The following is a 27,513-nucleotide window of genomic DNA, read 5'->3' as shown; positions in this document are numbered from 1 at the left end:
GCTGCTGCCTACCCATGGCCTCTCTATCATAACCCTACTCTCTCTGCAAATCTTGCAAGATCATTTTTTTATTTGCTGCTTGTAATAGTTCAAGGAAATATAGCTAGTTTTGTAATGGACTAGAAATACTAGTGGAAAGAATGAGATAATTCCTCAATCTTCTAACATGTCTGAAAATAGCTGAGAAAGATACCTAGAATTTAACTCACAGCCCAAATCTTGCTCTTGTCTTTCTCCCGCTAATGGGATCTTAGAGTCCATTTTAGTAATTATATTTTTCTATCTAATTTCTGCTGGTGCAGCAGCCATGTGACAGAGCCCCAGGCTACATCCCAGTGTGCTACAAACTATGGTACTGTTACTCCACTGCTCACAGCTTCAGGACCTGCCCAGTGTCTGAGCAAAGTTAGCAGAGCTTGGCTCATTATCAAATAAATTACTACCTTTAGCAAGATAATGATCTTAAGCCTTCTGCAGTGCAGCAACACTGAAACAATGAATCATGTACTGGAGTTCTCAGGATATGTGCTTCTAGCTTTCCCTCCTCTTATAAACTGCTGAATTGCATTAAAAAACTTAATACAAATCAAATGAATGTGTCTTGGTTTGACTTTTCCATTTATATGTATTGTATTGTTATCATAATTTTATACCATCTTAGGTGGCACAGAAAGTGGATCCTGAGCGGGATGGTGGATATGTAATGCCATCTGTTGGGATGTGAGCCTTCCTTTGAAAAATGTTCAGGCCTTTTCCCTGTATCCCAGGGAAATTTTGCAGACAAATGTAAATTATAGTCACGGTAACCCATAGTGATTTGTATTGTCCAATGTGTGTGTGTATATATGTATGGTCAGAATCAGTAATTATTACCTTGTGAGGCTTTATGCAGGTGATATTTAATAGACACTTTCCTTTGGCTGAGGGGATGAATACCTGTGATGTTGGAGAAGGAGCTGCTTTCTCTGCTGCTGCTGCTGAGAAGTTCCCAGGGGAAATCAGCAGTGCGCTGAGGCAGGCTGAGTCCTGCCGCGCAGAAGCAGGGAGATTCCAGTACTGCTCTTGCTCGAGATGATTTTCATAGGTTATGGCATCATGAGAAAGGAATGTACTAACAACACCCAGGTTGCCAATAAACTTGATTCAGACACTAAGGACACAGTGCCCATACACACATACATTTGCAAATACAAACCCTTTGAATACGGTTAAAACTGTTACTTCATTCAGTGAGCACTTCAGGAAATTCAAAGAATGGGCTGACTTAGCCGCCCCAGTTACTGCTCTCAAACTACACGGCTTCGACGCAAAGCTGTGCTGCCGCGTTTGCCTGGTGCCCTCGTGACGCCACGAAGCCTTCGCGCGGCCGCAAGACATAGATCAATCGTCTCCCACCGCAGCGCGTGTCCACTACCCCAGCTTAAAAAAAAAAATCAAAGCAGCAGCGGTGGAGAACATCCACGGTGCCTTACCAGCGGCGATACAAGACAGTAGTTGGAGAGAGGAAGATAGCTCCCCTAAATCCGGTAGCTGTTACTGCGCTGTTGCTCAGACCTGCTTCCCTTCAGCTTCTTGGTGGAAGTGACCGTTGTTGAGCAAACGCAATTCTTTGCTAGATCTGTAAGAAGATGCCCTTTAACTGTGGAGCGAGAGCAGCGCTGGGAAACTGTCTAATCCCCTCACGGCGGCCTTTGCCATCGGCAGCGCCAGCCCCGCCGCGCCCCGGCTCCCCCAGCGCCGCCTCCCCGCCTCGGGAGGGCGCTGTGCGCACTCGCAAGGCTCCGCTCGCGCTGGCTTTGAGCGGGAAAACGGGCGCGGCGGCCCCGGGGTCCGCTCCTCAGCGCTGCGGCCGAGGTGACGCTGCGGCCGCTTTGCCGCCCGCCGGGCGCGACCACCGGGAGGTCAGAGCAGCCGGAGCGCGGCCGAGCAGCAGCATGAGCGCATTTCCTCCCCGTCCCTCGCGCCCTCGGCACAAAACCAACTGGGAAGCTACCAGGGGAGCCGGGAGGGAGCACGGAGAGCCCGCTGCTGCCTGCCGGGAGACGGCTCGGCTCCTGGGGCTGGTGGGGGTGGTGTGAAGGAGGAGAGAGGCAAACAAACAACAACAAAAAGAACCCATAAAGAGGAAGGGAAACGCGGTGCGGCCAGGCTGGGCGGGCTCATCCGCACCTCGCCCCGACGCACGCCGACCCTCGCGGACCTCCCGCCGAGCCCCGGCCCGGTAAGTCTCGTCCGGGTCTGCGGGGACCCTCAGCACCCCGTGTGTGGAGAGGGGGGGGGGTGTCCCGCTTCCCCGCGCTGCCGCCGTGGGAAGGGCTTTGCCCGTCTTTGCCGCGGGGGGTGCGGGGAGCGGAGCGGCGGGGCGGGGGGTGCCGGCGGCTGCCCGCAACAGGTCGCGGTGCTGCCGCACCCCCCCGCCTTCGCTTTGCGGAGCAGCTTCTGCGTTTCGCGCTCTCCCCGCGCCCAAGGGGCTCGTCTCGGTGGGTGCTTGGGCACCGGGCCGGATCAGGCCCCCGAGGCAGCTTACTGGGCCCTCCACCGTTTCTAGAGACCTTTCGGCTCTCCTCGCCCAGTAGCCAGGCAGGGGCCAAAGGCAGGGAGCAGAAGGCAGCCTGCTGTCGGGGGTCCCGTGAGCTGCAGAGGGACTGGCTGCAGCCCCCTTCAGTGGAGAACACGGGGACCCCTCTGCGGGCTGGAGACCCCCCAGCCTCCTCTTTTTGCTGGTGCCAGCAGCACGTGGGGTCCTTACGCCGGCGGTGACAGCAGGCACCTACGGTCCCTGCAAAACGCATCGCTGAGCTTCGCTCTGTGGTCAGGATTACGTGGCCTGGGCTTAGCTTGTGGGTAAACCTCTCTGCCTTTCTTCTGAGGTACGGTGTATCTCTCTAATGAGTACAGAGAGAAAGAGCGATGGTTTTAGTAGAGCTGTTGCTCATGTGTGTGGGCATCTTTTTGAAGATGGCTAGCGGGTATCTGTAGCTCAGATCAGAGCGAGTCAGGCCTGGGATACTGGAAGCCATGGGCTGTAAAAGTGACATGCAGAACCAGAGCCTTAGTGGCTTTTGCATCTTCGACTCAGAGCAAAGGGAGCGATCTCCCACCGAAGCTGTTCTCTTGGGAAGTGCCGGTTAAAATCCTTCAGGAAAATAGGACACATTGCAATTGGTGTCTGTTATGTGGTCTGGCAAGATGAGCTACAGCAGGGTCTCTGAACGTTACTATTAACGTGTTTTTAATGAGTGCTCTAGGCCTAAACCATACCCAGAGCATCTCCTTCAGGCATGAGTGTTTGGCCTGAGCCGCCAGACAAGCAGCACTTAGACAGGGGAGCAGCTTTAGTGTAGAGTGGTTTGTTTTGTGAGGTTTTTGAGTTTGGTTTGGTGATGAGGATAATGCTTTTCTGCAGCTCTGACTAAAGTGATTCCGTCTACCTTCGTAGACATCTGCTTTTAAAACCTACTGGTCCCAGTTTTACTTAATACACTTGAAAGGGTTTTTTTCAGTCCTTCAGTCCTCAGTCCATGAGGAAAACCAGAACATGGAAATTAGGAACAAAAACTTAAAGCCTTCTCTTCAACCTTGTTTTCAGCACAATAGATGCTTCACACTGTTCCCACGTGGGAAATGTACATATTAAGTGTGATTGCCGTGGATGAGGAGAGAGGTGAATTGATTTGCCTGAGGTCAGAGAGCCAGTGTCAGTACCAGGATCAGCCATGAGGGCTGCTTGGCTCCCAGCTGGTAGATGACACTTTTTTTTTTTTTTTTTTTTTGCATGACTTGGGTGTGCAGAATTCAGTCATCTGTTCCCACCAGCGACATCTGCAAGGGAGAAGGGACCAGTGCACGTCAAAGGCATTGTACCTGTTTATCAAGAGCTCAGGCATTGCCCCTCCCCACCCAACTGTCTTCCTCTTTTTGTTGCTTGGAGCATTACAATATATTAAGAACAGCCTTCTTTTTTCCTTCTCCCTCCTCCCCCAAGTCAGACTAAATAGCCCTTGTTGGGGACTGGGGGACTTTGCTTTTCCCGAGTGATTTTTTTTTCTGGCCGTCTGATGACTACAGCCACCAAAGCTGCATGTCCTGCTCCTCTTTTGGTTTTTGTTGGTTCTCTCCATGGCAATAAGGGCTCCTGTGTGCCTCTGCCACATGGTGATCTCAAGAGGGATGCCAGCGCTTGTGATCCTCCTTACGTGGCAATGAGTAACAGGGGGATGAAATCTGACCCGCAGAAACCTAACACTGGTGTTCCATGAGCTGATCTAATTTCTGAGTTTGTTTTTTAGGCGAAAACCATATGGTTTTCATAAGGACAATTTTAGTCTGGCTTTTGTGACTGTCTCCCTGCTGACCGTTGTTTCAGTATCTTGGAGCTTGCCTGCAAATGAATTAATGCAGATAGTGTGATATCAGGAAAAGCACTTATTGGATTTTATTGTGGCATACTTTTTTTTTTCCCCAATAGCTTAAATCAGTTCCTCAGCTGAGTGCAATGGATACACAGCAAAAGGGGTGGTTTATTTTTCTAGTTGTATTGCTTTCTCCTGCCACATCTGCATCCCCTCCAAAACAACTGTCTTTACAAAATTTAACCTAAATTCTGGCTCTGTCAAGAAGGTGAACATTAAGACGCAGTTGTTCATATACTTTATCAGTGCTCCATGAAGAGTCTGCATGAGCCTCCCTGATGTCCTGTCCTGCCTGCCGTGCTCCACAGAACTGCAATTGCAATCCATAGCAATGGTGCAATGGAGAAGGGAGGTGAAAAAAATCTCCTGACTTGTTCCCTCAGCTCCCCTTTAAAATGGGCTGTTGGGTGGGCCAGTTCTTTCTCTCCCAAGTGTTATTATAATCCATTTATACTGGGGGAAAAAGGAGGTTTGCTGCCAAGCGGCATACTTTCCATCAGCACATGTAATTGCTGAGTTGTGGAGAGAGGTAGAGACTCTGGTTTTCAGGCTGGAGGGGGGAGGGAGTGTGGCCAGGGTGTGCACTGGGTGGCATCACCGTGTGCCCAACCATGAGTTCCAGGTTTTGCAGGGATGTGGGCAGCTGTGTAAGCAAGGCCTTCTGCCCACTCAGCCCCCAGCATGGGCAATAGGAAGGGAGGCAGGTAGCCAAGCTTCAAGCAGCTTGAGGGACAGAGAGCTGACCCAAGGGTGCAGCTGCAACAGGGCTCTTTTTTTTTTCAGCCTGTTTTGATTTCCCCACACACGGCCACGCGAAGCTGACTGAGCCAACCTTGACTCTGCTGTACATGAGCCCACCTAAGAGCTGTACTTATACGGCCAGCAGTTTAGCAAAACAAACAGGTCTTACTGCCATGACCTGAAGGCCAGACTAGCTGTTCAGCTTCACTGAAGCAGGTGCAGGTTTGACTTCTAGCTTGGACTGGCTCCGAGGGAGCAAGAAGAGGTTTGTGCCAGCATGTGAGGGTGCATCACAGATGCACCCACTGCAGAGGGGGACCTTTTGTAGTTACCTTAGACCATTCCCTACGGTTCAGTCAAGGTCTCTCCGAGATCTGTACACATATAGTAGAGGGAGACCCTGACTTAAACTCTATTTTCAGATTTAAAAATTATTTTAACAAGTAAGAGCGTGTTAAGTCCCATAGCAGCAGTTCTGACACAGCACTTCGTACCTCCTTTCCTCCAAGCAGAAGTGCCCACTGTACCTCACTGGCCCTGAGCCACCACAAGACCGGGCATTGCAGGTCCGCAGAGCTAACAAACATCCACTGGGATATTACAGCCTGGATCCAGCCCTTCTGGGTTCGGGGCGTCCTGCTCCTGTGCTTGGCAGTCTGTGCTGCTGCTGGTAGCGTCGTGGTGCCGGCTGAGCCACGGCACAAGCAGCCCTGCAGGCTGCGAGGCGCTGGGAGGTCAGGGCAGAGCCCCTTTGCTCAGTTTGGCCTTGCAGTTGAAAATGGAAATGGAGAAGCGAAACTGTACCCACGATGCGGTCAGAGCAGGTATATGGGAGCAGGGAGGGTTGAGCCATCCCCTCCCCAGCAGCCGCTGAAGCGAAGGGGTTCAAGAGAGCAAGGACTCACCAGTCTAATACCAAGTGCTTAAAGTGCCCAGCTCCAAAGCCCAGCTCAGCCCACACTATTCATGATTTCATCAGGCTTTGGATCAAGACAGTTGGAGGGTCTGAAGTAGCAATCACAGCTGGTGATGAGGGCGGTGGATTCCTGCTCCCCAGCCCACTTGTGTGCAGCTGAGTAGCGTCTCCCTTGTCTGCCCGCAGCCAGCTTATCTGGCCTGTCCTTTTCTCCTTCTGGTTGGAGGACTTCACATTGTTTCCTGTTTCATCTGAAATTTCTTAACGTGTCTCCTGAAATACGGTAGTTCACCTTTTGCAGCTCTGTGTTTCACATCTTCCTGTAAACTTTTAGACTTGTTTCCTGCTGCTTCTCCTGCATTTTCTGCTTCTCAGGTTAGCTCACTAAACCCAGCTCCCTGAGCAAGTATTTCTACCTCACAAGCTGCTTACAGCAGCTAGATGCCTTTTCTGAGACAAACCAACCCCAGACAAAACTGTCCCAGCTCTTGCACTTGCACAGCTGCTAATTTGACCCTAATCTGTATTAAAAGAAGAGGGCTGGTGGGTGAGGATGGAGTCAGAGGAGGGAGGTCCTCGCTTGCTGGTATGTCTGCAGCGCTGAAGGACCTGCTGTGTGATGTGCACACTTTCCCACAGCATTCTAACTCATCCCTGATCACTTCAAAGTGGATTATTTCTGGTTTTATGAGCTTTTATGACCATTTTATTAGGTAAGGAGGTGAGTTAATCTCTCTTTTAATCAATCCTTAATTTAGATAACTGCATTATGTACACGTCTTCTGCCTGAACTTCCTCATTCGCTCTTTTTGTGTTTTGCAGACTTCCTGGCTGGGCTTCAGCAGCGGGTGACTGACTGGCGTCTTCTCTGCATCGCAGTGATAGTAGTAATGTGAAGTTTAATGAGAACCTGCAAAGTCGTGTAGCAGGTAAGTGCTCCGGGGGTCATTCTTCCTTCCAGATTTGATGTGATTTGAAAAAGCTTCTTGATGGGCTGTCACTAGGAGATCTTGAGCCTTTACAGCAGAAATACCGGAAGGAAAGTGGTGTGGTTCATATTTTAGTAAATGTTCCCAGCAGCAAGGGTCAGACAGCACTTGCAAGGAGAAAGTAGCAATATTGTGAAGGTTTAATTTGGAAATGGCTTCAGTTTAGAAGATCAGTGTTAAAAGCCTCTCTCTCGGCATTCAGTATGAAATTGCTTTTATCTGACTGTTTAGTACAGTTGGGGTCTAGCCAGAGGGTGATGGCAGAAGGGAACCAAGAGCACCAAGCTTTGCCGACAACAGCTACACTGCGTTTGCTGCTATGCAGGAGAACTTGCCAGAGATAGCTTACTCAGATGAGGAAAGCGCTGGATCCCCCCTCTCCCAGGTGTTAGAGGGAAAGCAAAGGCCTGGAAGTGCCTGGATGACCTCCTGATGATTAGGGGTGACAGCAGAGGCAGACGGATTGAAGTTAAATAGTGGCTTTTACAAGCCAGCAATGTGCAGAGTTTTCATGTTTATGCAAAAACCCCCGAAGAAAACACTGAAAGCAGAACTGCCAGGTGAAACCCAGACGTCTGGCAGTGCCGCTCTGTGAGCGTGTGACAAGAGGCTCTGCCAGTAGCGCTGGTGGAAAGGGATGAGCTGGAACTGATGGCAGAGGGAGCCGCCAGAGCAGCAGTCCTGGCTGTCACGGTGTCCTGCTACAGCTCTGAGTACCTGTTACTTCATGTACTCCACGTGATTTTTTTTTTTAATTTTTCTTATTTATTCTGGATCTGCATCTGTGTCAGGTGGTGTCTGTCCCCTGCTTTCCATCTCAGTCAGATCAAACACTGCTCTGCTCTAGCAAAGCTCGGCTCACGGCGTTGCTTGGCATGCTCCTCCAGACAGCCCCGATCAAAGCTGTGAGAGCTGGCCCATTGCCATCCTCCTGTGTGTAAATGAAGCTCTTTCTCTTTTTCCTTTCTTCCCACCGCCTTTCATTATTATCCCTCTTCCAGAGACAGGTTTTTCTGGCTGATCTAGCACATTATTTATATCAGTGATACTTGCCTCAAGGCAGAGATGATTTTTCAGTATTTAGAGAGAAAACATCTGAATCACCCCACTGCCATGCATGTGGCTTGGAAAAACCAAGCATGGTGTTGGGAAGGATGAGGACCATTGAGGCCAACTTTTGTAGAATTTAGGCTGTGTTAGGCACAGTCTCCGATTTATATGGTTATTTCTGTTGCCTGGCAAAGGAAAACATACTGTTCCTTTGCTTTCAAAACCAGGGGTAAGAGCACGTAGAGAAGGTTCTTATGCCTGAGCAGAAAAGTGGCGTTAGCTGTAAGGTGTCAGCTGAGCCACCTCTGTAGCCAACTGCATCTTTCTCTGGGTTGCTTCAAGGGATGATGGGCGCTGTCAATTGAAAAGATAGTTTGTGGCCAAACTCAAATGAAAACAATGAAAATCAGCTTCGGAGTGCCTTGCTTTCAGCTCTTCCAAATGGCAGAGGATTTGGCAATGCTCGGAGAGCACCTGAAGAGGAGTGGGAGCAAGAGGTTCCTGCGCTGCCCGCAGGGAGGGAAGTAGCTCCCTAACACAGGATACTGCCTGTGTGTGCTAGAATCCCAGTAGGGATTACAGCTTGCTTTGGAGAAAGCACATGCAGTGATAAGGGGACTTTCCTGCAGGTAAAGGTAGTTAAGCAGTAGTCTAGACTGCCTTGGGAGGCAGAGATGGAGATTTGCTGGAAGCTTTTCAGAACAATGTAGGCAAAGACTTGCCAGTAACCGTCCAGGCACAGTGTAGGCCATGCATGTAGGCAGAGGGGAGACACTGTATTGCTGTATTGCTTTTTCAGACCTCTTTTTTTCCCTACTTTTTAAGCTCTTGTAGAATGTTAATACATACCAGAGACGGAGCTAAGGGGATGTTCTCAAGCTCAAACTGTGACTCTTGATGTTCACAGTATAGTGCTTATACCAGAGCTGCTTTTGTGTGCATCTGCAACCACAAGGCATAGATCCTAAATTGTTTCCTCCTGGATGTTCAGGTACCCAACTGCCACTGGTTTCAGATGAGAGTTTTATTTCTAAAGGCCTCTGGAGATTTAACAATGAAATGCCTTGATACTGTTGGAAATGTGAGGGAAAACCCTTGGGTTTTCTGCAGCACAGCCACTTCTACACTGCAGATTGCAACCCATTCATGATAATTGAAAACCCTTATCTTTTTCTCTCAGACTTGTAGGGGCAAGGATGAGTTGTGTCTCTGTATTTTGGGTAGCTGGAATCCATCAGCTGACCCTACCCTGCTGTAATACACAGTGATATAAATTATCTGGCACAGTATGTGACTTAAAGACATAGTTTCTTGCAGCAGTCCTACCTAGAAAGCTGGCTATGTTCAAAGTATTGTGGTCATGCTCTTCTGCAGCCAAAGTCAAAAGATGGTCCGAAGGTGCTTGACTGACATCCGTGCGCCTCCCTCTTAAGCCATAGCTGCTTCATGCTCTTGGAACAAGTGCAAGGTTATAATCTCAAGCTCTGAAGGAGTTACAGGAAGAAATGTCGACTGAAAGGGACAGGTTTGCGTTGTAACTCATCCACAACACGTGCTCGCAGCTCCTCCTTGTATTTGCTGCTAGTCCTGGACACATTCAGTCTCCCATGCAGGGCTGGAAGCTGGTTTTGCTCCTGGCTAAGCCAAGCTCCTTGTCTGCTGCAGCAGAGGGGATTTCTGTGCCTAGGAGCAGGGGCCCCACAGCTATGACTCACAGTTCCCATTACGTTGCAACTTCGCCTTTAAGTGTGCGGAGAGGCTGTCCCTTGGCTTTCAAACAAAGCCTTCCTTTGTTGTGCTTATGTTATAAAGGAAGCAAGGGTATGTGTTCACCCCACACATCTCAAATGAAAACCACGTGGCTTCACAGCCTTAACATGTGTGTTTGGTACTCCTGCTACAGCAGTGCATGTTACATCGCTCTTATCCCATGGAGTCTTCTCAGAGCTTTTCTTCCCAGCATTCAGTTTACAAACTCTTCAGGGAAAGGAAGAGCTTAAAGATGTTTTCTTTGTTGGTAAGCAGAGAGGATTGAGCAAAGAGCACATGAAAAATATTAAATATGGGTGCATGTGGTAATCGTCTGGTCTCTGAGTAACTCCCTTGGGTGAATATGGCTCTGAGTTGGTGGCCACGGGTACTGAAAGGAAGAGCATCATGGAAATAGTGTACGAAAGTTGGGCAGTTTGTTTTCTTATATGGCTGTGCTTTTTTCTTCTGATTTTTATTTACTCAAACCCATTTTGAAAAGCAGGGTTAGCCAGCAGTACTCTGCAGCCAACATATTTCTGTGTGTGCATGTCTCTTGGCAGTTCTTAGGTTTATGACTATTGAGCCAAGACTGGGCTTACTGCTTCCCAAAGCATTTGTGCTGTTTCTCCTTTTCTTTTCTGGAGCCACCAGGTAATGCAGGGCCTGATTCTTTCTGCGGATGCTAGCGTGCAATGCAGAGTGCCTCTGCTTAGATCAGGGAGTCATCCTAGTGAGAGTCAAGGAAATGGGGCATTGCAGTAGAAGTGCTCTTTCCTGCTCTCACCTCCTTCCACACCCTCTACCCATCCCTGTAGGGAGTTTCACGGTCTGGGTTATTTGGGTTTTTTTTTTGTTTTTTTTACTTTATTTAAGGAACTATATTGTGTTTTCTAAAAAAGCTGAGTTTTCAAGCAATGGAATAAAGCATTGCTTTTCATTTCTGTGGTGACATTTTGGCTACAGTAGCCAGCTTTTAAATACTATTCCTCTCCAAATGTTTGAACAGAAACAGCTGTAACTAGTTAGCATAATAGTCCAATATCACACAAACCTCCAATCCTATCCATTTTTTTTGAGTTCTGTTTAAGCAGATACTTGGGCCTGCAGGCCTCCTAATACAGGAGAGTGGCTTTGTCACCGAGTGAAGACTGTGATGGAGTAGCAGATCTCAGATCAACCAAATTCACGGCCTGCAATGACAATTTCTTTTCGCTGAGTTTTTGTTCAGTGTCTCAGTGTGGGACATGTCTGGCAACTCCTGTGCATTCTACTGTCTGTAATACATAATGGCTCATTGTTGAATGACTGAAATGGGACTTCATAGTTTCACATGTAAATCATAATCATTCTGCAAGTCATGTCAGAGCTGTGCCAATACCCACATGTGCTCTTCTTAGATGTGCTGGAGTGGTGTATCCCTACTGGGAAATCATTTTTCTAATGATATTCCCGCCCACCTTTTTAATACCAAAGCATTCGTTTCAATGGATGCACAATATACAGTGAAGTTGGATGTGTAGTGATGTGGGGCATCACTACATCCTAAGGCTTACCTTAGGATGAGGAGAGTCAGAGTAACCACTGCCTGATTTAACAACACTGGTGTGATTTCTCTCCACCTTGTTGAGAATTAAGCATGGAAAAGGAGGGCAGATTTAAACAAAAATCTTGGCAATTGAACCCTTTTTGTATTCTCACCACCTTTCCATGAGGTGACTGCCAGCTTGGATCAATGAGCCGTGGCTGCTTGCACATGCAAGGGGAGGTCATGTGGCTGAGAGGGCGACAGACAGACATCCCAGCGTGAGCTCCAGGCACAGGCCAGAGAGCATCTGTGCGGTGACATTGCTCCATACATTGTGGTTGACACTATCAGGCTTTTGGTAAAACAGCAGAGGGTTTGTGTCCATCTGTGCTGATGAGAGATGGTGCAAGGGAATGACTAGCTCTTGCCCGGGCTCCCACTGCGTTGGGTTTGAGGGGGAGGGAGCTGGTGGTGTTGGTAAGCCAACCTTCTTTACTTTTTCCTTGGTGTCTGTCTTTTGTCCTCCGAAAAACAACAGAGAAAAAAAAAAAAAAGACAGAAAAGGCAAAAGAAAAAAACAAAAACCCAAAAGTTCTGTCTACTCAAATTGCTTTCCTTACAATTAACAGACAAAATTTATTTGTCTTAAAAAGCCAAGATGTTCCTGGCTGGGATCCTACCACAACAGCTCAGTATGTGGGTGGGAGCCACAAGCACACTTCCTACCTTTCCCCTTCTGCCTCCCTTGCAGCCAGTGCTATGTTGCAATTTGTAAAACCCCTTCTCGGCCGTAGTGGGGGGAACCCGAGGCACTGCACAGACTGCCCACGTGCTGCTTGCTGAGAAGAGCTGAGCTGGCTTGCACAGTCAAACAGCGAAAAAACACATTCAGGCAACGAGCAGGATGCTGAGTAACACACTCCTCATGCTGTTAGCTTTGTCCATGGACACCCTGTCTTGCGTCTCCTGGTCTCTGTGGACACCTTGTATTGTGTCTCCTGGTCTGTGCTGCCATTCAGCAAGACCTGGACAGGCTGGAAAGTTGGGCAGGGAGGAACCTGATGAGGTTCAACAAGGGCAAGTGCAGGGTCCTGCACCTGAGGAGGAACAACCCCATGCACCAGTACAGGCTTGGGGCGGACCTGCTGGAGGGCAGCTCTGTGGAGAGGGACCTGGGTGTCCTGGTGGACGACAGGTTAACCGTGAGCCAGCAGTGTGCCCTGGCTGCCAAGAAAGCCAATGGGATCCTGGGGTGCGTTAAGAGGAGTGTGGCCAGCAGGTCGAGGGAGGTTCTCCTTCCCCTCTACACTGCCCTAGTGAGGCCCCATCTGGAATACTGTGTCCAGTTCTGGGCTCCCCAGTTCAAGAAAGATGAGGAGCTACTGGAGAGAGTCCAGCGGAGGGCTACGAGGATGGTGAGGGGACTGGAGCATCTCTCCTATGAGGAAAGGCTGAGGGAGCGGGGCTTGTTCAGCCTGAAGAAGAGAAGGCTGTGAGGGGACCTAATAAATGCTTCTAAATATCTGAAGGGTGGGTGTCAGGAGGATGGGGCCAAACTCTTTTCAGTGGTGCCCAGCGACAGGACAAGGGGCAACGGGCACAAACTGAAGCATAGGAAGTTCCGTCTGAACGTGAGGAAGAACTTCTTCCCTCTGAGGGTGATGGAGCCCTGGAACAGGCTGCCCAGGGAGGTTGTGGAGTCTCCTTCTCTGGAGATATTCAAGACCCGCCTGGACAAGGTTCTGTGCAGCCTGCTGTAGGTGACCCTGCTTCGGCAGGAGGGTTGGACTAGATGACCCACAGAGGTCCCTTCCAACCCCAAACATTCTGTGATTCTGTCTCCATGGTCACCCTGTGTTGTGTCTCGCTGGTCTCTGTGGTCACTCTGTCCTGGGTCCGGCCATGCAGGGAGTAAAAAGTCAGTGCTCTGGGGACATATTGCAGTTCTGCATTTATTTAGCAACTGTTATAGCTGTCCTTGATGGCAGCTGCTGGCTTCTGGGACAGGAAGAGGAAGACAGAATCATGTTCTGATTAGTGGCGTGATACCTGTATGCACTGAGAAGTAGTGACTTAGAAATAACCAGATAAATCCCCCAGTTTCTGATGAAACTGAAAATCTAACCAGTGCTACATCTCTCTGGGTTTTAGAAAAGAGCCCTAAAAGGCAAATAGCTTGTTTTGAGCCAGAATGAACACTTTGTACTGGCTGGGCTTTGGGGGAAGGTGGGCCATGGGATTTTATGGCAACATGTCCCAAATGCAGCTGTGTCCAGTGAAAGCTGAGGCAGGAGGGGAGGACCTCTGAACATCTTGAGTGCTACTGCAACAAGGAAAGAAACAGTCTGTCCTACTTTTACCCACAGCGGACACTGGAAAGTTAGAGGTTGAAACTGCAGCAAGGAGAGTTAATGAGGCATTAATTGGGCATTCCCAATGGCAAAGGTAGTGAGTGACTGGAAGACAAGAGAAAGACTCCTTGTCCTTCCCAGGGCAAGTCAAGCACTACTCTGCTTGGAGAGATGCTGGCAAAATCACTCCTTGGTTGGACCTGGGCTGCACAGTAACGTCTGCCTCCTGAGCAACGTCATTGCTGCTCACGTCCTTATCCACCCCGAATCCGCCTGTCCATGGGAAGGGAGGGCTACCTAGTCCTGTACACAGGATGAGCATCAGCATTTCCTTGGAAATACCTGATCTGGTGACCCCGGGAGGAAAATACTGCTTCCGAAAGCCCACAGCAGACCTGTTGGGCAGGATGTCCGACTTGGGCTGCACGACTGACCCTGTTGGCATCTCAGCAGGCCCAGGACAGGATGTCCACAGATGTTATGGAAGGCTAACGTGTTCTCAATCAAATGGCAAAACAATAGTTATCAGACAAGTGGCCTCGTCCAGCTGCTGTCCTGTGGCCAAGCAGCTAATCTGGGGTGGGGCTTCCAGGCATGTTTTGGAAGGCGGTTGCTTTGCCATACCTGTCTTTTGTAGTCCTGAGCAGGCCAGCTCACTTGTTCTGGTTTTAAACATTGCTGTGGTACCAGTGTCAACATCCAGGCCTCTGCACCTCATGTGTTGGTGCATTTGGTCCTTTCCACTGGTGGCTTTGGTAGAGAACCAAAGACAGAGCCCAATCCCACCAGTCTGTGTTGAACCAGCTGCAATTCTGCTGGCAACTGGAATTTGGTACTTTGTATGTAGCACTAATTTAATGCTCAAAAAGACAAGTCAGAGCATGAGTGGCTGGCACTGTTGCGTCCCAGTCAGTCGCTCGTCACACCAACGTCCTGCAATCCAGCTTAATTCAAAGGAGGTGAAAGAACAGCACAAGTTGGTGCTGCTCAGGCTCTATCGTGTTTTTGTGGCTCCTGATTTTCCTGGCTGGGGTGTGTGTGCTGCAGCTGACTGTGTGCTCAAAAGATGGGAGAGAGGGAGCCTGTCCCAACTGCCCCGTGCTCTGTGATTTCTGGGTGGGCTGTGCTGGGTGCTGTCGCAGCTGATGGTGGAGCGGGAAATGGGGACTCTTCGTGGCTCTGTACAGGTCTGGGGATGTGTTCTCACTGCAGCAGTGGCATCTTTGTCCTGAAGGGTAGAAACCAGCTGAAGATCCTCATCTGAGCATCTGGGCTCTTGCTGCCTGTGCCAGATGAAAGCATGGCAGCGTCACATGTGCTAACGCATACGCAGTAGGGTGGGAAGGGTAGGCTGGTGCAATGAACCCTTAGTCACCCTGGAGTGTGTTTCAGTATGTGGGCTCTGAGCGTTCGCCTCGGGTGTAAGGGCCCTCCAGCCCCCCGAGGGTCCAGCGCCTCGCCAGCCCCACCTTGCTGACTCAGGTGAACATAGAAACTCTTGTTCTGAGATGTAGTGCTTCGGTATGGTGTCTCTTAGGAGCTGGCTTAGCCAGCAGCACCCATCGCACCGCGGTGCTGGATAACCCGCAGGCCCCAACGAACGTGGCACTGACCTGTGAGGTAACCTCACTTGCTTCTGGTCTGAAATTCATCACCGAAATGGGACTCGTCCCCTGTCCACCCCAGAACATGCTTCTTCAGTAAAAATGGTCTCAAGAGCAAGGCAGGTTTGAGTGAAGTCCTGCCGAAACCAGTTCTTCAAGGCCTGTGGAAGCCCAGGTCAAACCTGGAGAGCAGAGCATTGGCCTGAAAGCAGCCAAGTGACGAGGGCAGCAACCTCAGGGGCTGGGCAGGAGATCAAAACTTAGATTACTGTTACTCCCTCCTGAGTCTGGAGGAGAGCCTTCAGTAGAAGTTTCTGCCATCCCAAGTAAGTGATCAGACTATAAGGGCACAGATTTGTGCGCAGTTTTTAAGTATGCGCCTATAAAATTAAAACGTGAAGATTTTCTTCTTGTTCTCAGTGTGACAGAGGCAAAAATTGGACAACAAATTCCCAGCAACTAATGGCAGAGACTAGTCTGATATCTTCACCCAGGGTATTGCCCTATCTAGTGGTGCCTTCATCTTTTTCTGTGAACGTCCATCAAGCACGTGTCTGTTCCTGAAGCTTTACATGTAGCAGCTGGAAGGAGAACTGCCCTCACTATCTGTCCTGAGCCAGCAAAGGGCTTTCAATTGCTCTGTAAACACTGCTGGGGAGATGGTGGAAAAAACAGCATCATCAGTGGTGTGGGGTTGACGAATCAAAGTGCATCTTTCCAAGTTTTTTGTCAGGAACAATAATAATGAGTCCACGCTTCCCATTTCTTTTTCCATGTGTTTGTTTCTTACAATTCAGAGCTTGTATTTCCACACAAGAGGAAACTTCATTTCTCCCTGCAGTAGCCAGGCATCTCTGAATACCTGTGGAGGCAGCAATGGCATTTGCAGATAGAAGAAGGATGTAGGGCATCACAAAGGGCTTTCAGCAAACGTTTTATCTTGATTAGGTCTTTAGAGATGCAGCAGAAATATTTTCAGATGATACTCTCAAAGGCCAAAAGGCAATTTGTTTTCTGTTTCAGCAAGGGGAGGAATTGTGGGGCTCCTGGAAGCCCAGCCATGAGGGAGTACACCTAGGCTGGGCTTGAAGCCCTTGGGCTTGAGCTTCACATCTTTCCAGCAAGAAAGTCCCAAGCACAGGTTAGTGGCTGTTCTGGGCTATTAATCTCTCCAGTCAAAACAAGAAGCAGAGCCCTTTCCAGACCTCAAGAACCTTACCAAAAAGAGTCTCAGAAATCATAGTTCTTCTCTTGCAACTTGTGTTTCAAAAACTTGGCAGCTTTCAATGAAAAAAGCTCCCAACCAGCTGTAGTGACTATCATCTTTTCAAATCACCTCTTTTCTTGCAGCCTACCAAAGTGAAACACAATGGGGCAGCCACCTATTCACTGCCTTGTGTGTCAGCCAAATTGCAGGAAGCAATCGAGTTTGTTGTAAATGGTGTCTTGGCATATTTCAGTGCATTACTGAGCCACATTCAGTGGCTTGACTTGTGTTTTCCTAATTTAAGAATCAAAGCTTCAGCTCACTCCTATCTCGTTTATTGCCGAACACCAGCTAGAATATGTTTTGCTTCCTATGATTCAAAATTTAAGGCAATAAAAAGGTGGAAAACATACAGCTATATGAGGAGCTCTTGAGGAAAGAGAGGGACTGTTAATGAGAGAGAAATATTCTCCTATGTCTTTGGAGAAGATGGGGAGTTATCTGGGCTTAGAGCACATGAGCAGCCTACAGAAGCAAGTTGCAGCTACTGTTTAAATCTCTTTCTTTTCCTTTGCCGGACTAAGCAGAAGGCAAAAAAGGGTCTGAAGCTGCAGTGGAAAAGGGTGTGAGGAAAGCTTGGGGACATCAGAAATTGAGCACATTTTAGCTGGAAGGGATGGGGCATTGTTATGGCTTTGAGCATCATTGTCTCTGTGAAGGACTTTGCTGCTCGTGCAGGGCAATCCCCTATGGCGGTGTGCTGGTGGGAATGGGGAGAGCACACGCTGCCGCAGGGCTGTGGCTGTCCCAGGTTGGTCCACACGAACACCAGATGAGCTCTGTGATGCTCCCAGGTGAGGAGGAGATCTTCGAGGCAGAAGCTGAAGGTAGAGTCGAGCTATGTCCCCATGCCACATACAACACCACTAACCAAATCTACTTGTGATAGCATGCACGGCAAGAACTATTCATCTGCAGGGCTGGCTGCAGTCAGGAAACAGTGTGATGGCTATTTTTATATTGTCTTGCAATAATCTGTGCAGGTGATTTCCCTTCAAGGCCACTTTTGCAGGGACCTGAGTAGCACAGGTGATGAAGAGGCAGCTACTGCAAGGATCCAGATGCAGCAAGTGCTGGATTGCAGAGCTCAGCACCAGTTTTTCAGCTTAGGAGGCTGCATTTGTGCTGGTGAGGAGCTGCAATTCTGCCTTTGCTCCAATGCCAAGCGGCTGAGCACGGCTGGTGAGTCAGGTCTCATCTAAGGGACCATTTTCAGAGCTCCAGCCCGTTTTTTCTGCAGCCTTTGGTTTGGCTGGCACTGCCCAAATGTTGCAAAGGAGAAGAGTCTTTTCCAATGGCAGTTTTGGGGCAAGCCTCTTTGGGCATGCGCACCCCTTGGTTTTTCTGACTTGCATGCAAAAGGATTTTAGCCAGCTCTCAAAATCCCCATGCAGAGGGTGCTCTCCAGCCATCAGTTGACCTTAGTCAGGCTGCTGCCCAGCTCTGCGAGGGCTTTATGCACCTGTGAGCTTCATGTGCTGCTTCCCTTTCCTTGCAACACACTACCTGTAACCATGCTCCAGGTGAACCAAACGTCGCTGAACCTGGGCAGCTTTCAGATCAGGTAGTGTGACAGCTGGCCTCCTTCTGCATGCGGCTTCGTGGCACCAACCTGAACCAGTGTCATCTTTCCCCTTCCCCTCTTAGGGCTCCCTGTGTCATCCAGGACCTGCTGTGGGGCTGATTGGGATCCGCCAGCCGGGGAGGCTGCTTCAGGCTTGAAAGGATGAGTCCTAACCTGCCTGGGAGCTGAGGGTGGAGGGCTGCAGGTGCTGCTGGTGAAGCCTTTGAACATACCAAGTGCTGCAGGATGCAGCTGATCATTGTTTCTAATTGGGCAGCAAAGCAATCATAGGCTTTTATCTCTTTGAGCCCTCGCTCCGCAGTTGGTGGGTGGGAGGGCATCTGCCCCCTCGCTTCCCAGGGTTGTTCAGAGTTGCCCTTAACCTTAAAATCAGTGAAGCACCCAGCCACTGCAGCAGTGAGTGCCACAGAAAAGCCCAGAAGGAAACTAATTCTGGTGCCAGAGGCATGTTTGAACAAGCCGCATCACATGCTGGGCAGTGAGCAGAGACAGAGCTTTGCGTCAAGACAGTGGAGCTCCACAAACCTGCTTTCCCCTGGCTATCTTTCCTTCCCTGAGCAGCTTTCCTTGGTCTCACTGCTTCTTTCCCTGCTTTGTGCCCACAAGAGATGGGGTCTCTGCGCTCTCACTCAGGGAATGCCCTGGCCCAGGAAGCAGGGCGAGGGCAGGCTCGGCTGCTCGTGGAGGTGGCCTGCCTGCGATGTGGTGAGAACCACGGCACCCTCGCTCGGGGTGGGCCTTTGGAGCCCTTGGACTTCCGCAAGAGGGTCTGCAGAAAGTCGTTAGATGTAAGCCTGTTACCAAGCCTGGATGCTGTCTTTACTCTTGTCCTGGGTTCGGCCAGGACAGGGTTAATTTTCACTGGAATCCAGGAGGGGGCACAGCCGGGCCAAACAGAGCTGGGTATTCCATACCATGTGCCATCATGCTGGGTGCCGGTGGGGGGGGAGCTGGGTGGCGGGAACTCACTCGCGGATTGGGAGCGTGCGCGCGGTCCGATCCAGGAGAATGGCTCTGTGGGTCGTGTGGTTTGTGTTGTGTTTTCTCCTTATCTGTGTCGTTGTTGTTACTGTTCCCTTTGTTTGCTGTTCTGTTAAACTGCCCTTATGCCGACCCACCAGTTTCTGCCTGTTTCTTTCCATTCTTCTCCGCACCGCGGCGGCGGGAGGGGTGGCTGCGTGGCGCTTTTGTTACCAGCCGCAGCCCAAACCATAACAACTCTGAATGGGAAAAAACTGGCAGGGGCAAAAATTTGGAAAAGGTTGGAGATCGCTTTGAGAACTTGCTGTTTAAGAAGTCAAAAATACTTTTTTCCCACCCATATTTGAAATGTTGCCAAATTTGACACATAGATGAAACAGTGAAGTTTCTCTTTCTTAGTCTCCAGCTTAAAAACATTTGGACTCTCTCTCTCTCTTCCCCACACAAAAGCTGTCTCAGCCAGAGCAGGCATAAATATTTTTATCAGACATAAATTGCTTGGGCTGAAGTTAAAAGCAAGGCAGAAGAGCGGCCTTTATTATGGGTAAGGCTGGACCGCCCTAGCAGGCAGTGCTGCTGGTTTCACCTGTATTATTTAGCCTTTCCATATTAGCCAGGAGAGCTGTGTATGATGAGATGTGGGAACACTCTGCTCATATCACCCTTGCTGCTGCCAAGGCCAGGCTCCACTGACCTTGGTCACTGAGCACTATTAACCTTAAGACTTAACTGAGGTTAATGTTTGGCTTGACTTTCTGATGTGAATAGCTACAGTAGCACAAGGGCAGTTTTAATCCGGAGATATTCCTCTGTTCAGGCTGAAAACAGATGCTCCTCTCGCAAATTCTTGTGACCTGAAGATGTTGTCACTTCCAGTTTTCATCCCAACTCTCTTCCAAAGGCTGACGCCTGTAGAGTTTGCTGGGGGAAGAGGTTATGTGCATGCTTCCTAACCTGCTCCTGAAAAATCAGCTGGGGTAGCTTAGGCTGTCAGTGTGGCCCAAAAAGAATTCAGCTGAGTCTACCAGTGATGGGCTTGGGGATGCCTGGCCTAATCCCTGCTGCTAGCATAGCTTTGGGGCAGGTAAACTCTGGAAGCATGGGCCCATGGGCAGCGGGGCGTGGGAGAATCTTGAGGGGTACAAGAAGATCCAAAGGAAGCTGACTTCTTTCAGACTTACATATCTAAGGATTAACGGTAACTGGTACTGGTAACAGTAAAACATTTAATCCACCGGGACAGAGGTCTAGCAGGGCAGAGCAGCAATGTCATCCTGCTCAAGACTGCAGGAGGAGGCACCTGGCCCCTGGCCATGTTATTTTTAAGCTCAGAAAGCACACGTGGTCTGCAGGAGCCTAGCATTAAGGAAAGGAACTCGCCACTGCTTCCTGCACTGCCCCAGCAAACCGATAAAGCCCTTTGCAATGCAGGGCGACCCCAGTTTATTTTTAAAATGTAGCTAGGCGTGGAGCTCACAGAATAACTGGAACACCCAGCTTTGAGCATTAATTCAGCTTTAATTCCTTGCCTGATGAATTAAAGAGTTAATGTAAATGTAAAAAGGAGAAGAAAGGCCCGCAAGCCATCTCCAGAGCAATGTCTGCATAAGGGCACTCATCTATGCACGTACATGGGATCTAAAAAAATGGTAGTTAGTAAATGTTACACAGGGAGGGGCACATAGCCTTATCCTGCGCACCGTGTGAATTTTCTTGCTGCTTGGACAATGCATCTCGGTCCTGTTCCCTTCCCTTGTTATTCCAGTCCCAGCCCTCTTGTAAGCAAAGATAATTGCACGCCGAAGGATATAGTTCCCATGCACAGTAAGAGCTCACATCAAGGAAATCTGGGTTCCTGCAATCAAAAGCCAGCAGTTTGTTGTGCAGTAACGATAACAACGCTCACTAGGATGGATCTATCTTTATTGCGTGCCCTGTGGAGGTATAAATGAGGTTGCCAGAGATGTTCTCCTTCTTGCCCAGAGGCTGGGGCAGCAGGATTGCTGTGGCACGAAAACGTGCTGGGTTTGGACCAGGAAGGAGCTATTGCAGGAGAAAATCACAGACCTCAGCTCCCAGTGCACACAGTGCCTTGCCATCTCTTGACTCTCTGTGAAACAGCCTCATTGCCACAGCAGGATTAATTGGTTTGTTAGGAATGAGGTTACTGTCTCTGGTCTGGTTGATTGGGTATTTTACTGACAGACTTTATTTCTGTAACAGAAACCCTGCTCTGTTAAACACACTTTTGAGGCATTAAAGCAGCTGGTTAAAATGTCCCAGCTGGAACCAGAAATACCCTTGTGTCCTGGGTTCGGCCAGGACAGGGTTAATTTTCACCAGAATCCGGGAAGGGGCACAGCCGGGTGGGCTGACCCCACCTGGCCAAACAGAGCCCGGTATTCCATACCATGTGCCATCACGCTGGGTTCCAGTGGGGGGGGCGGCGCAGTGGGAACTCACTCATGGCTCGGGAGCACGCGGCACCAGTCCGGTTCGGGAGAGCGGCTCTGTGGCTCATGCGGTTCGTTGTTGTGTTTTCTCCTTATCTGTATCGTTGTTGTTACTGTTTCCCTCTGTTTGCTGTTCTGTTAAACTGCCCTTATCCCGACCCACCGGTTTCTGCCTCTTTCTTTCCATTCTCCTCCGCACTGCAGCGGGGGGAGGGGCGGCCGCGTGGCGCTTTTGTTGCCGGCAGCAGCCGAAACCAAAACACCTTGCTTGTCCATCTTGTCCTTCTGGTCTCCCTGTGCTAGGATTGAGGGGTGATGTTGCTCGAAAGAGGGACTGGTGAGCCTGCCATGTCTCAGCAGTGGGTGACAACCTCAGATTGTCCTGCCCTGAGCAGGCACTTGGGATCTTGACAGCGATGCCAGCCCTCCACGAATAGAAATGCTGCCTGGGAGGAAGTGGCCCAGGCTTTAGCCCAAGCACCCTCTGGCCCAGACCTCCGGGAGGCCTCGTCAGAGCCAGGCGGGTGCCCCAGCAATGGAACCATGTCCTGGAAACCTGGGAATTAAATTCTTTCATCATGAGCTCCATGGCATGGAAAGCTTTATTAAGCACGAGATCCGAGCAGCAGAGCCAACAACCACACGAAGCAACTCCCAAATGCCACAGCAGCCTCAGTCATGCCAAGGGCCTGTGCAAGGGGTGATGCGTGGGACAGTTGCTGGCACACAGCTGCCTGCGGCCAGCACCAGGACACCGAGACCTGGGCTGTGTCCCACAGCCACGCTGGGGTCGATTCACAAAGGAGTGAGCTGGCTGCAAGCACAGCTTTTAAAGGAGTGTTTGGGGGAGATGGATTAGATCAAAGCCATGGTGTTTACTAATGTCTTCCACAGGTTAACAGTGAAGTAGCACCAAAAATAAACAACCCGAGGCTTTTAAAACCATTGGGCTAAAGGAAACCATTTCCAGTTTAGCAGTCTTTCTGTCTCTGTCCTTTTTCCGGGGACCACAGTCATGAGGCATCCTGGGGGCCAGGAGGGTTTGCCACAGCCTGATCCTGACGGTGCTGAAAGGCAGAAGGAGCTTTGCCTGCAGTGCCTGCTCAGAAGCACAAAACCGTGCAGGCTTCTTCCCACTCAGGTGCACATCACCAGCACTGGCAGTGAAGACTGCTTTGGTCCAAGCAGGCTGTGTGTATCCCCAGACATGCTAAACACAGAAGGTGGCCAGGACAACCCTGCCTGTGCCATTGCAATGTCTGCAACACTAGCCCTATGTTGAGGGAAAGCAGTGCTTATCTTCAGTTCTTCTTTTTTATGCCTGGGGAGGTCCTGACTGCTTCTTTGCATTTCTATCCTGAGAACTTTAAACGAGGGAGGAAGGATGTGCCCTCCCACACTGCCCCAACAGCATTGCAGTGGGTTGACAGTAGGAAGTGCCTTCACAATTTTATTCTTCGAAGTCTGTTTGATAAGACACTTCCATCCTCACCATCTGCTGACAAAGTCTCTTTGGGAAGCTTGGTTGATGACTTGCAGAAACAGGCATGCGCTTGGGAGCTTTTAGACTCAAGCAGTTTTTTCAGGGCTGGAAAGGATGCCAAAGCTTTTATTCAAGTGGGGAGTTTCTTTCATTTTTCTGTTTGAGGAGAGTATACTCTGAATTGTGGATCATTCTGCCTTTCTTTCTCTTCCAGAGAAGGAACTGCCATGCCCGTAGGAATCTTCCGGGTGTGCCTAGTGCTGATTACAGCTATCGTCAACCAGCCGCTCCTCTTCCCTAAGGAGAATGGCATTGTCCCCGAGAACACAGAAGAAATCATCCAGAAGATGAAGGAGTGGGAGGAGAGCCTTCGGCTGCAGCAGTTGTACTGGGAGCAGAAAATCGCAGACCGAGAAGCCGCACAGAAGGCTCTGGAAAAGGCTGCAGAGGTAGTGGAGGAAAGCGAAGAGGAAAAGGTCCGATGGGATATGTGGACTGCCCTTTCCATGATCGTGTTCCTGCTGATTGAGCTCTGGAGGCAGGATTTTCAGGAAGGGAATTGGCAGGACACAGGAGGAGAAGAGGATGACATGGCTGTCCTGGGGAAAGCATTGAAAGGTGTGGCCTTCCCTGACAAGGCTGTTTTAGCCAGCTTCTATGAGAAGCGCATCTTGGGTACCACTGGAGACATGGCCAGGATGCGGGAGATGGTGGAAGGCTTTGCAGATGACCTGCTGGAGGCCTTGAGGAGCGTTTGTAACCGGGATGCTGACATGGAAGTGGAGGACTGCATGGGTGTGGGGAGCATGTACGAGAATTGGAGAGTGCGTAAACCTTTTGTGTGTGATCTGATAGTGCCTTTTGCCCCACCGGAGCCATACTGTTTTCGGTCCCAGATCTGGTGCTCTGGCGAGTCTTTTCCCCCAGATGAACAAGGTTATGGCACTATCAAGGTATGCAGGGCAGATGAGGATGTGACAGGTTGCATCTGTGACAAGACTAAACTAGGAGAAGATATGCTGTGCCTCCTCCATAGCCAAGCCAATACTACCGGGCCTAGCAGTGAGATGGAAGACCTCCTGTGCTTCAAAAATACTCAGTATTTGGATGCCAACCAAGTCATGAAGTGGTTCCAAATCGCGGTCACCAAGGCCTGGAACAGAATCTCCCACAAGTATGAATTCGACCTTTCCTTCAGCCTCCTGGACTTGCCAGGAGCCCTGAAGATAAAATTTAGATCAGGGAAATCGATTGCATTCAACCTCACCCCTGTGGTGCAGTACGAGAACTCTGACGTTTACTTCATCTCTCATTTCCCTTGGAGCGGCCTGGCTGCAGACCGCTCCAGCACTCACTGGTTTCTCACCTTTGCAGTGTATGAGAGGAGATTCATCCAGCTGGTCTCCAAAACACTGCCTGCCAACGCCTGCCATGTCATCTGCCTTCAGATCCTCTCCTTCCTCCACGGGAAGCAGTGCAGCCTCACAGGTCCAAGCGGGCTCACCAACTACCACCTGAAGACAGTGATGCTGCATCTCCTGCAGGCTCATCCGAGTCAGGACTGGGCCCCAGAGAAGCTGGAGGCCCGTCTACAGGACATGCTGAAATTCCTGGAGAAATGTTTGCATGAAAAGAAGCTCTGCCACTTCTTCATTGGCAATGGGAAGGCACCAGCGGAGCTGGGCTTACCTATCATATTCCAGAGGGCTGAGCCTCTCAACCTTTTCCGTCCCTTTGTGCTACACAGGGACGTTTACAGGAAGACAGTGGACACATTCCATGAGATGCTCAGGAACACGTCTGCACTGATAAATGAGTACACGGTGCACATTCCCCTTGCACACACCAATGGGATCCATAAGGACCCTTCAACCAAAGCCAGCAGGAAAACACTTGTTCCTCTACGCACAAGTCCAGTGGGCAGCTTTCCGAAGCCTCCTGGGGACAACTGACTTTGGCAGTAGAGCTTCTTGTCTGCAGCTGAACCAGTCCTGGGCCATGATTTCTGCATTAAGGGAGAGGGGATGGGGGGAGGATAGGGAGAAACTGGAAGACGTGGTATAAAAGTAAGCTTCTGTTCCACTGGTGTGCTGGCTGTGTTTTATGCAGTTTTATGCAGTTTTTCTATTGTGCCTCAGTCACGCTACAGTGGTGGTGAGCAACAGATACGACTAATTTATTCAGATGCCTGCAATGCAAACGGTGGTGGTGGCCAAATACTTCATTTCCTTTGGAACGAGGAGATAAGGGTGGAGGAATCAGAGACAAGATCTTGGGATTGCAGGACCCTGTCTGCTTGCAGAGAGCAGGAGCTCTGTGACCGATGAGAAGCACAACAGATGACTTGGTGCTGATGTGCGGAGGAGGTGGGTCACGCACAAGGTCTGGACTGGATGGAGATCCTTAAATCAACCACAGCTCTTTAATCAAAAAGGAACTGCAGTTATAAAAAAAGGCCTTCTTGATAGGGCTTGGAGCATAGTTTAAATGGCTTGTCCTGCCCTTCAAAAACAGCCCTGCACATTTCTTCTCCCTGGGGAGGATGTAGCAGAGCAGGCAGCAGGGTCTGTGTCTTCAGACCATTTCATTCAAGTCTTGCATTTCCTTCATGGTAACATGGCTAGCGGGTTATATCCCTGGCCATTTTCCATGGATAAATGGACAGCAATCTTTTTCACCTTAGAAGAGAGAAACACCGTTGTTGGATTCTGGTGTTTTGGTTTGTTTGTTTTCCTTACCTCAGGGCAGCAAGGCTGAGAACAGCCAAGAGAGAAAGGATTGCTACAGGTTTTGCTTTCATAAAAAGAAGCAATTCTCCAAAATTATCCGGTAATGAAGCCAATCTCTGCAGTCTGCTAGCAGGAGGGAACAATCACCCTCCAGACGAGAGTGTGACTCTCCCAGCATGGTTTTAATGAGGCCAAGGCCAGCAGGATGGCTCTGAGTTAGGAGGAGGTGATGCAGGAGGTGCACGTGTAGCAGAGCTTGGCAGCACTGTCTCTGCAGCTGCCTTGTGGTCTGTGTCACATCCCTTCTGCTCCCAGGTACCCAGGCAGCAGCTACCTGTTTGCGTCCACATAGGGTCTCCTCAATCCTTTTAAAGACTGCTGCTCTGATGAGGCTCTGAGGAGCTGCAGCTAGCAGACTGTAATTTGCTGAGCTGGGAGCATGATGGGGAAATGACAGCTTCAGCAGGCTTTCAAGCCAGGAGAGAATCTTGAGGCTAAAAAGCTCAATACAGAAATGGAGATGCCAGCAAGGCTTTCGACACAGTCTCCCATGATGTCCTCCTGGGGAAGCTGAGGAAGTGTGGGCTGGATGAGTGGTCGGTGAAGTGGATAGAGAACTGGCTGAATGGCAGAACTCAGAGGGTTGTCATCAGCGGCGCTGAGTCTAGTTGGAGGCTGGTGACAAGTGGTGTCCCTCAGGGGTCAGTACTGGGCCCAGTCTTGTTTAACTTCTTCATCAACGACCTGGATGAAGAGTTAGAATGTACCCTCAGCAAGTTTGCTGACGACACCAAACTGGGAGGTGTGGTAGATACACCAGAAGGCTGTGCTGCCATTCAGCGTGACATGGATAGGCTGGAAAGCTGGGCAGAGAGGAACGTGATGAGGTTCAACAAGGGCAAGTGCAGGGTCCTGCACCTGGGGAGGAACAACCTCATGCACCAGTACAGGCTTGGGGTGGACCTGCTGGAGAGCAGCTCTGCGGAGAGGGACCTGGGTGTCCTAGTGGACGACAGGTTAACCATGAGCCAGCAGTGTGCCCTGGCTGCCAAGAAAGCCAATGGGATCCTGGGGTGCATCAAGAAGAGTGTGGCCAGCAGGACGAGGGAGGTTCTCCTTCCCCTCTACACTGCCCTGGTGAGGCCTCATCTGGAGTACTGTGTCCAGTTCTGGGCTCCCCAGTTCAAGAAAGATGAAGAGCTACTGGAGAGAGTCCAGCGGAGGGCTACAAGGATGGTGAGGGGACTGGAGCATCTCCCCTACGAGGAGAGGTTGAGGGAACTGGGCTTGTTCAGCCTGAAGAAGAGAAGGCTGCGAGGGGACCTTATAAATGCCTACAAATATCTGAAGGGTGGGTGTCAGGAGGATGGGGCCAAGCTCTTTCCAGTGGTGCCCAGTGACAGGACAAGGGGCAATGGGCACAAACTGAGGCACAGGAAGTTCCGTCTGAACATGAGGAAGAACTTCTTCCCTCTGAGGGTGACGGAGCACTGGAACAGGCTGCCCAGGGAGGTTGTGGAGTCTCCTTCTCTGGAGATATTCAAGACCCGCCTGGACAAGATCCTGTGCAGCCTACTGTAGGTGACCCTGCTTCGGCAGGGGGGTTGGACTAGATGACCCACAGAGGTCCCTTCCAACCCCTACTATTCTGTGATTCTGTGATTCTGTGATGCCT

General features: G+C 50.1%; 1 protein-coding gene across 1 annotated transcript; it reads left to right on the top strand.

Annotated features, from left to right (window-relative positions):
- Positions 1 to 1,826: 1,826 nt before the first annotated feature.
- ITPRIP (inositol 1,4,5-trisphosphate receptor interacting protein) lies at positions 1,827 to 26,777 on the top strand. The gene is made up of 3 exons (XM_075423695.1): positions 1,827 to 2,221; positions 6,892 to 6,998; positions 23,324 to 26,777. Exon 3 carries the CDS (start codon positions 23,337 to 23,339, stop codon positions 25,059 to 25,061), a length of 1,725 nt encoding a protein of 574 aa, XP_075279810.1. The 5' UTR covers positions 1,827 to 2,221; positions 6,892 to 6,998; positions 23,324 to 23,336; the 3' UTR covers positions 25,062 to 26,777.
- Positions 26,778 to 27,513: the final 736 nt, after the last annotated feature.

The sequence above is a fragment of the Opisthocomus hoazin genome, chromosome 6, assembly GCF_030867145.1.
Source record: "Opisthocomus hoazin isolate bOpiHoa1 chromosome 6, bOpiHoa1.hap1, whole genome shotgun sequence".
Classification (NCBI taxonomy): domain Eukaryota; kingdom Metazoa; phylum Chordata; class Aves; order Opisthocomiformes; family Opisthocomidae; genus Opisthocomus; species Opisthocomus hoazin.
The sequence above is the reverse complement of the archived record's forward strand: the minus strand, read 5'-3'. Positions and strand labels throughout refer to the sequence as shown.

Coding starts and splice junctions, on each gene's coding strand:
- ITPRIP (XM_075423695.1), top strand. CDS start 23,337: ATGCCCGTAGGAATCTTCCGGGTGTGCCTAGTGCTGATTACAGCTATC.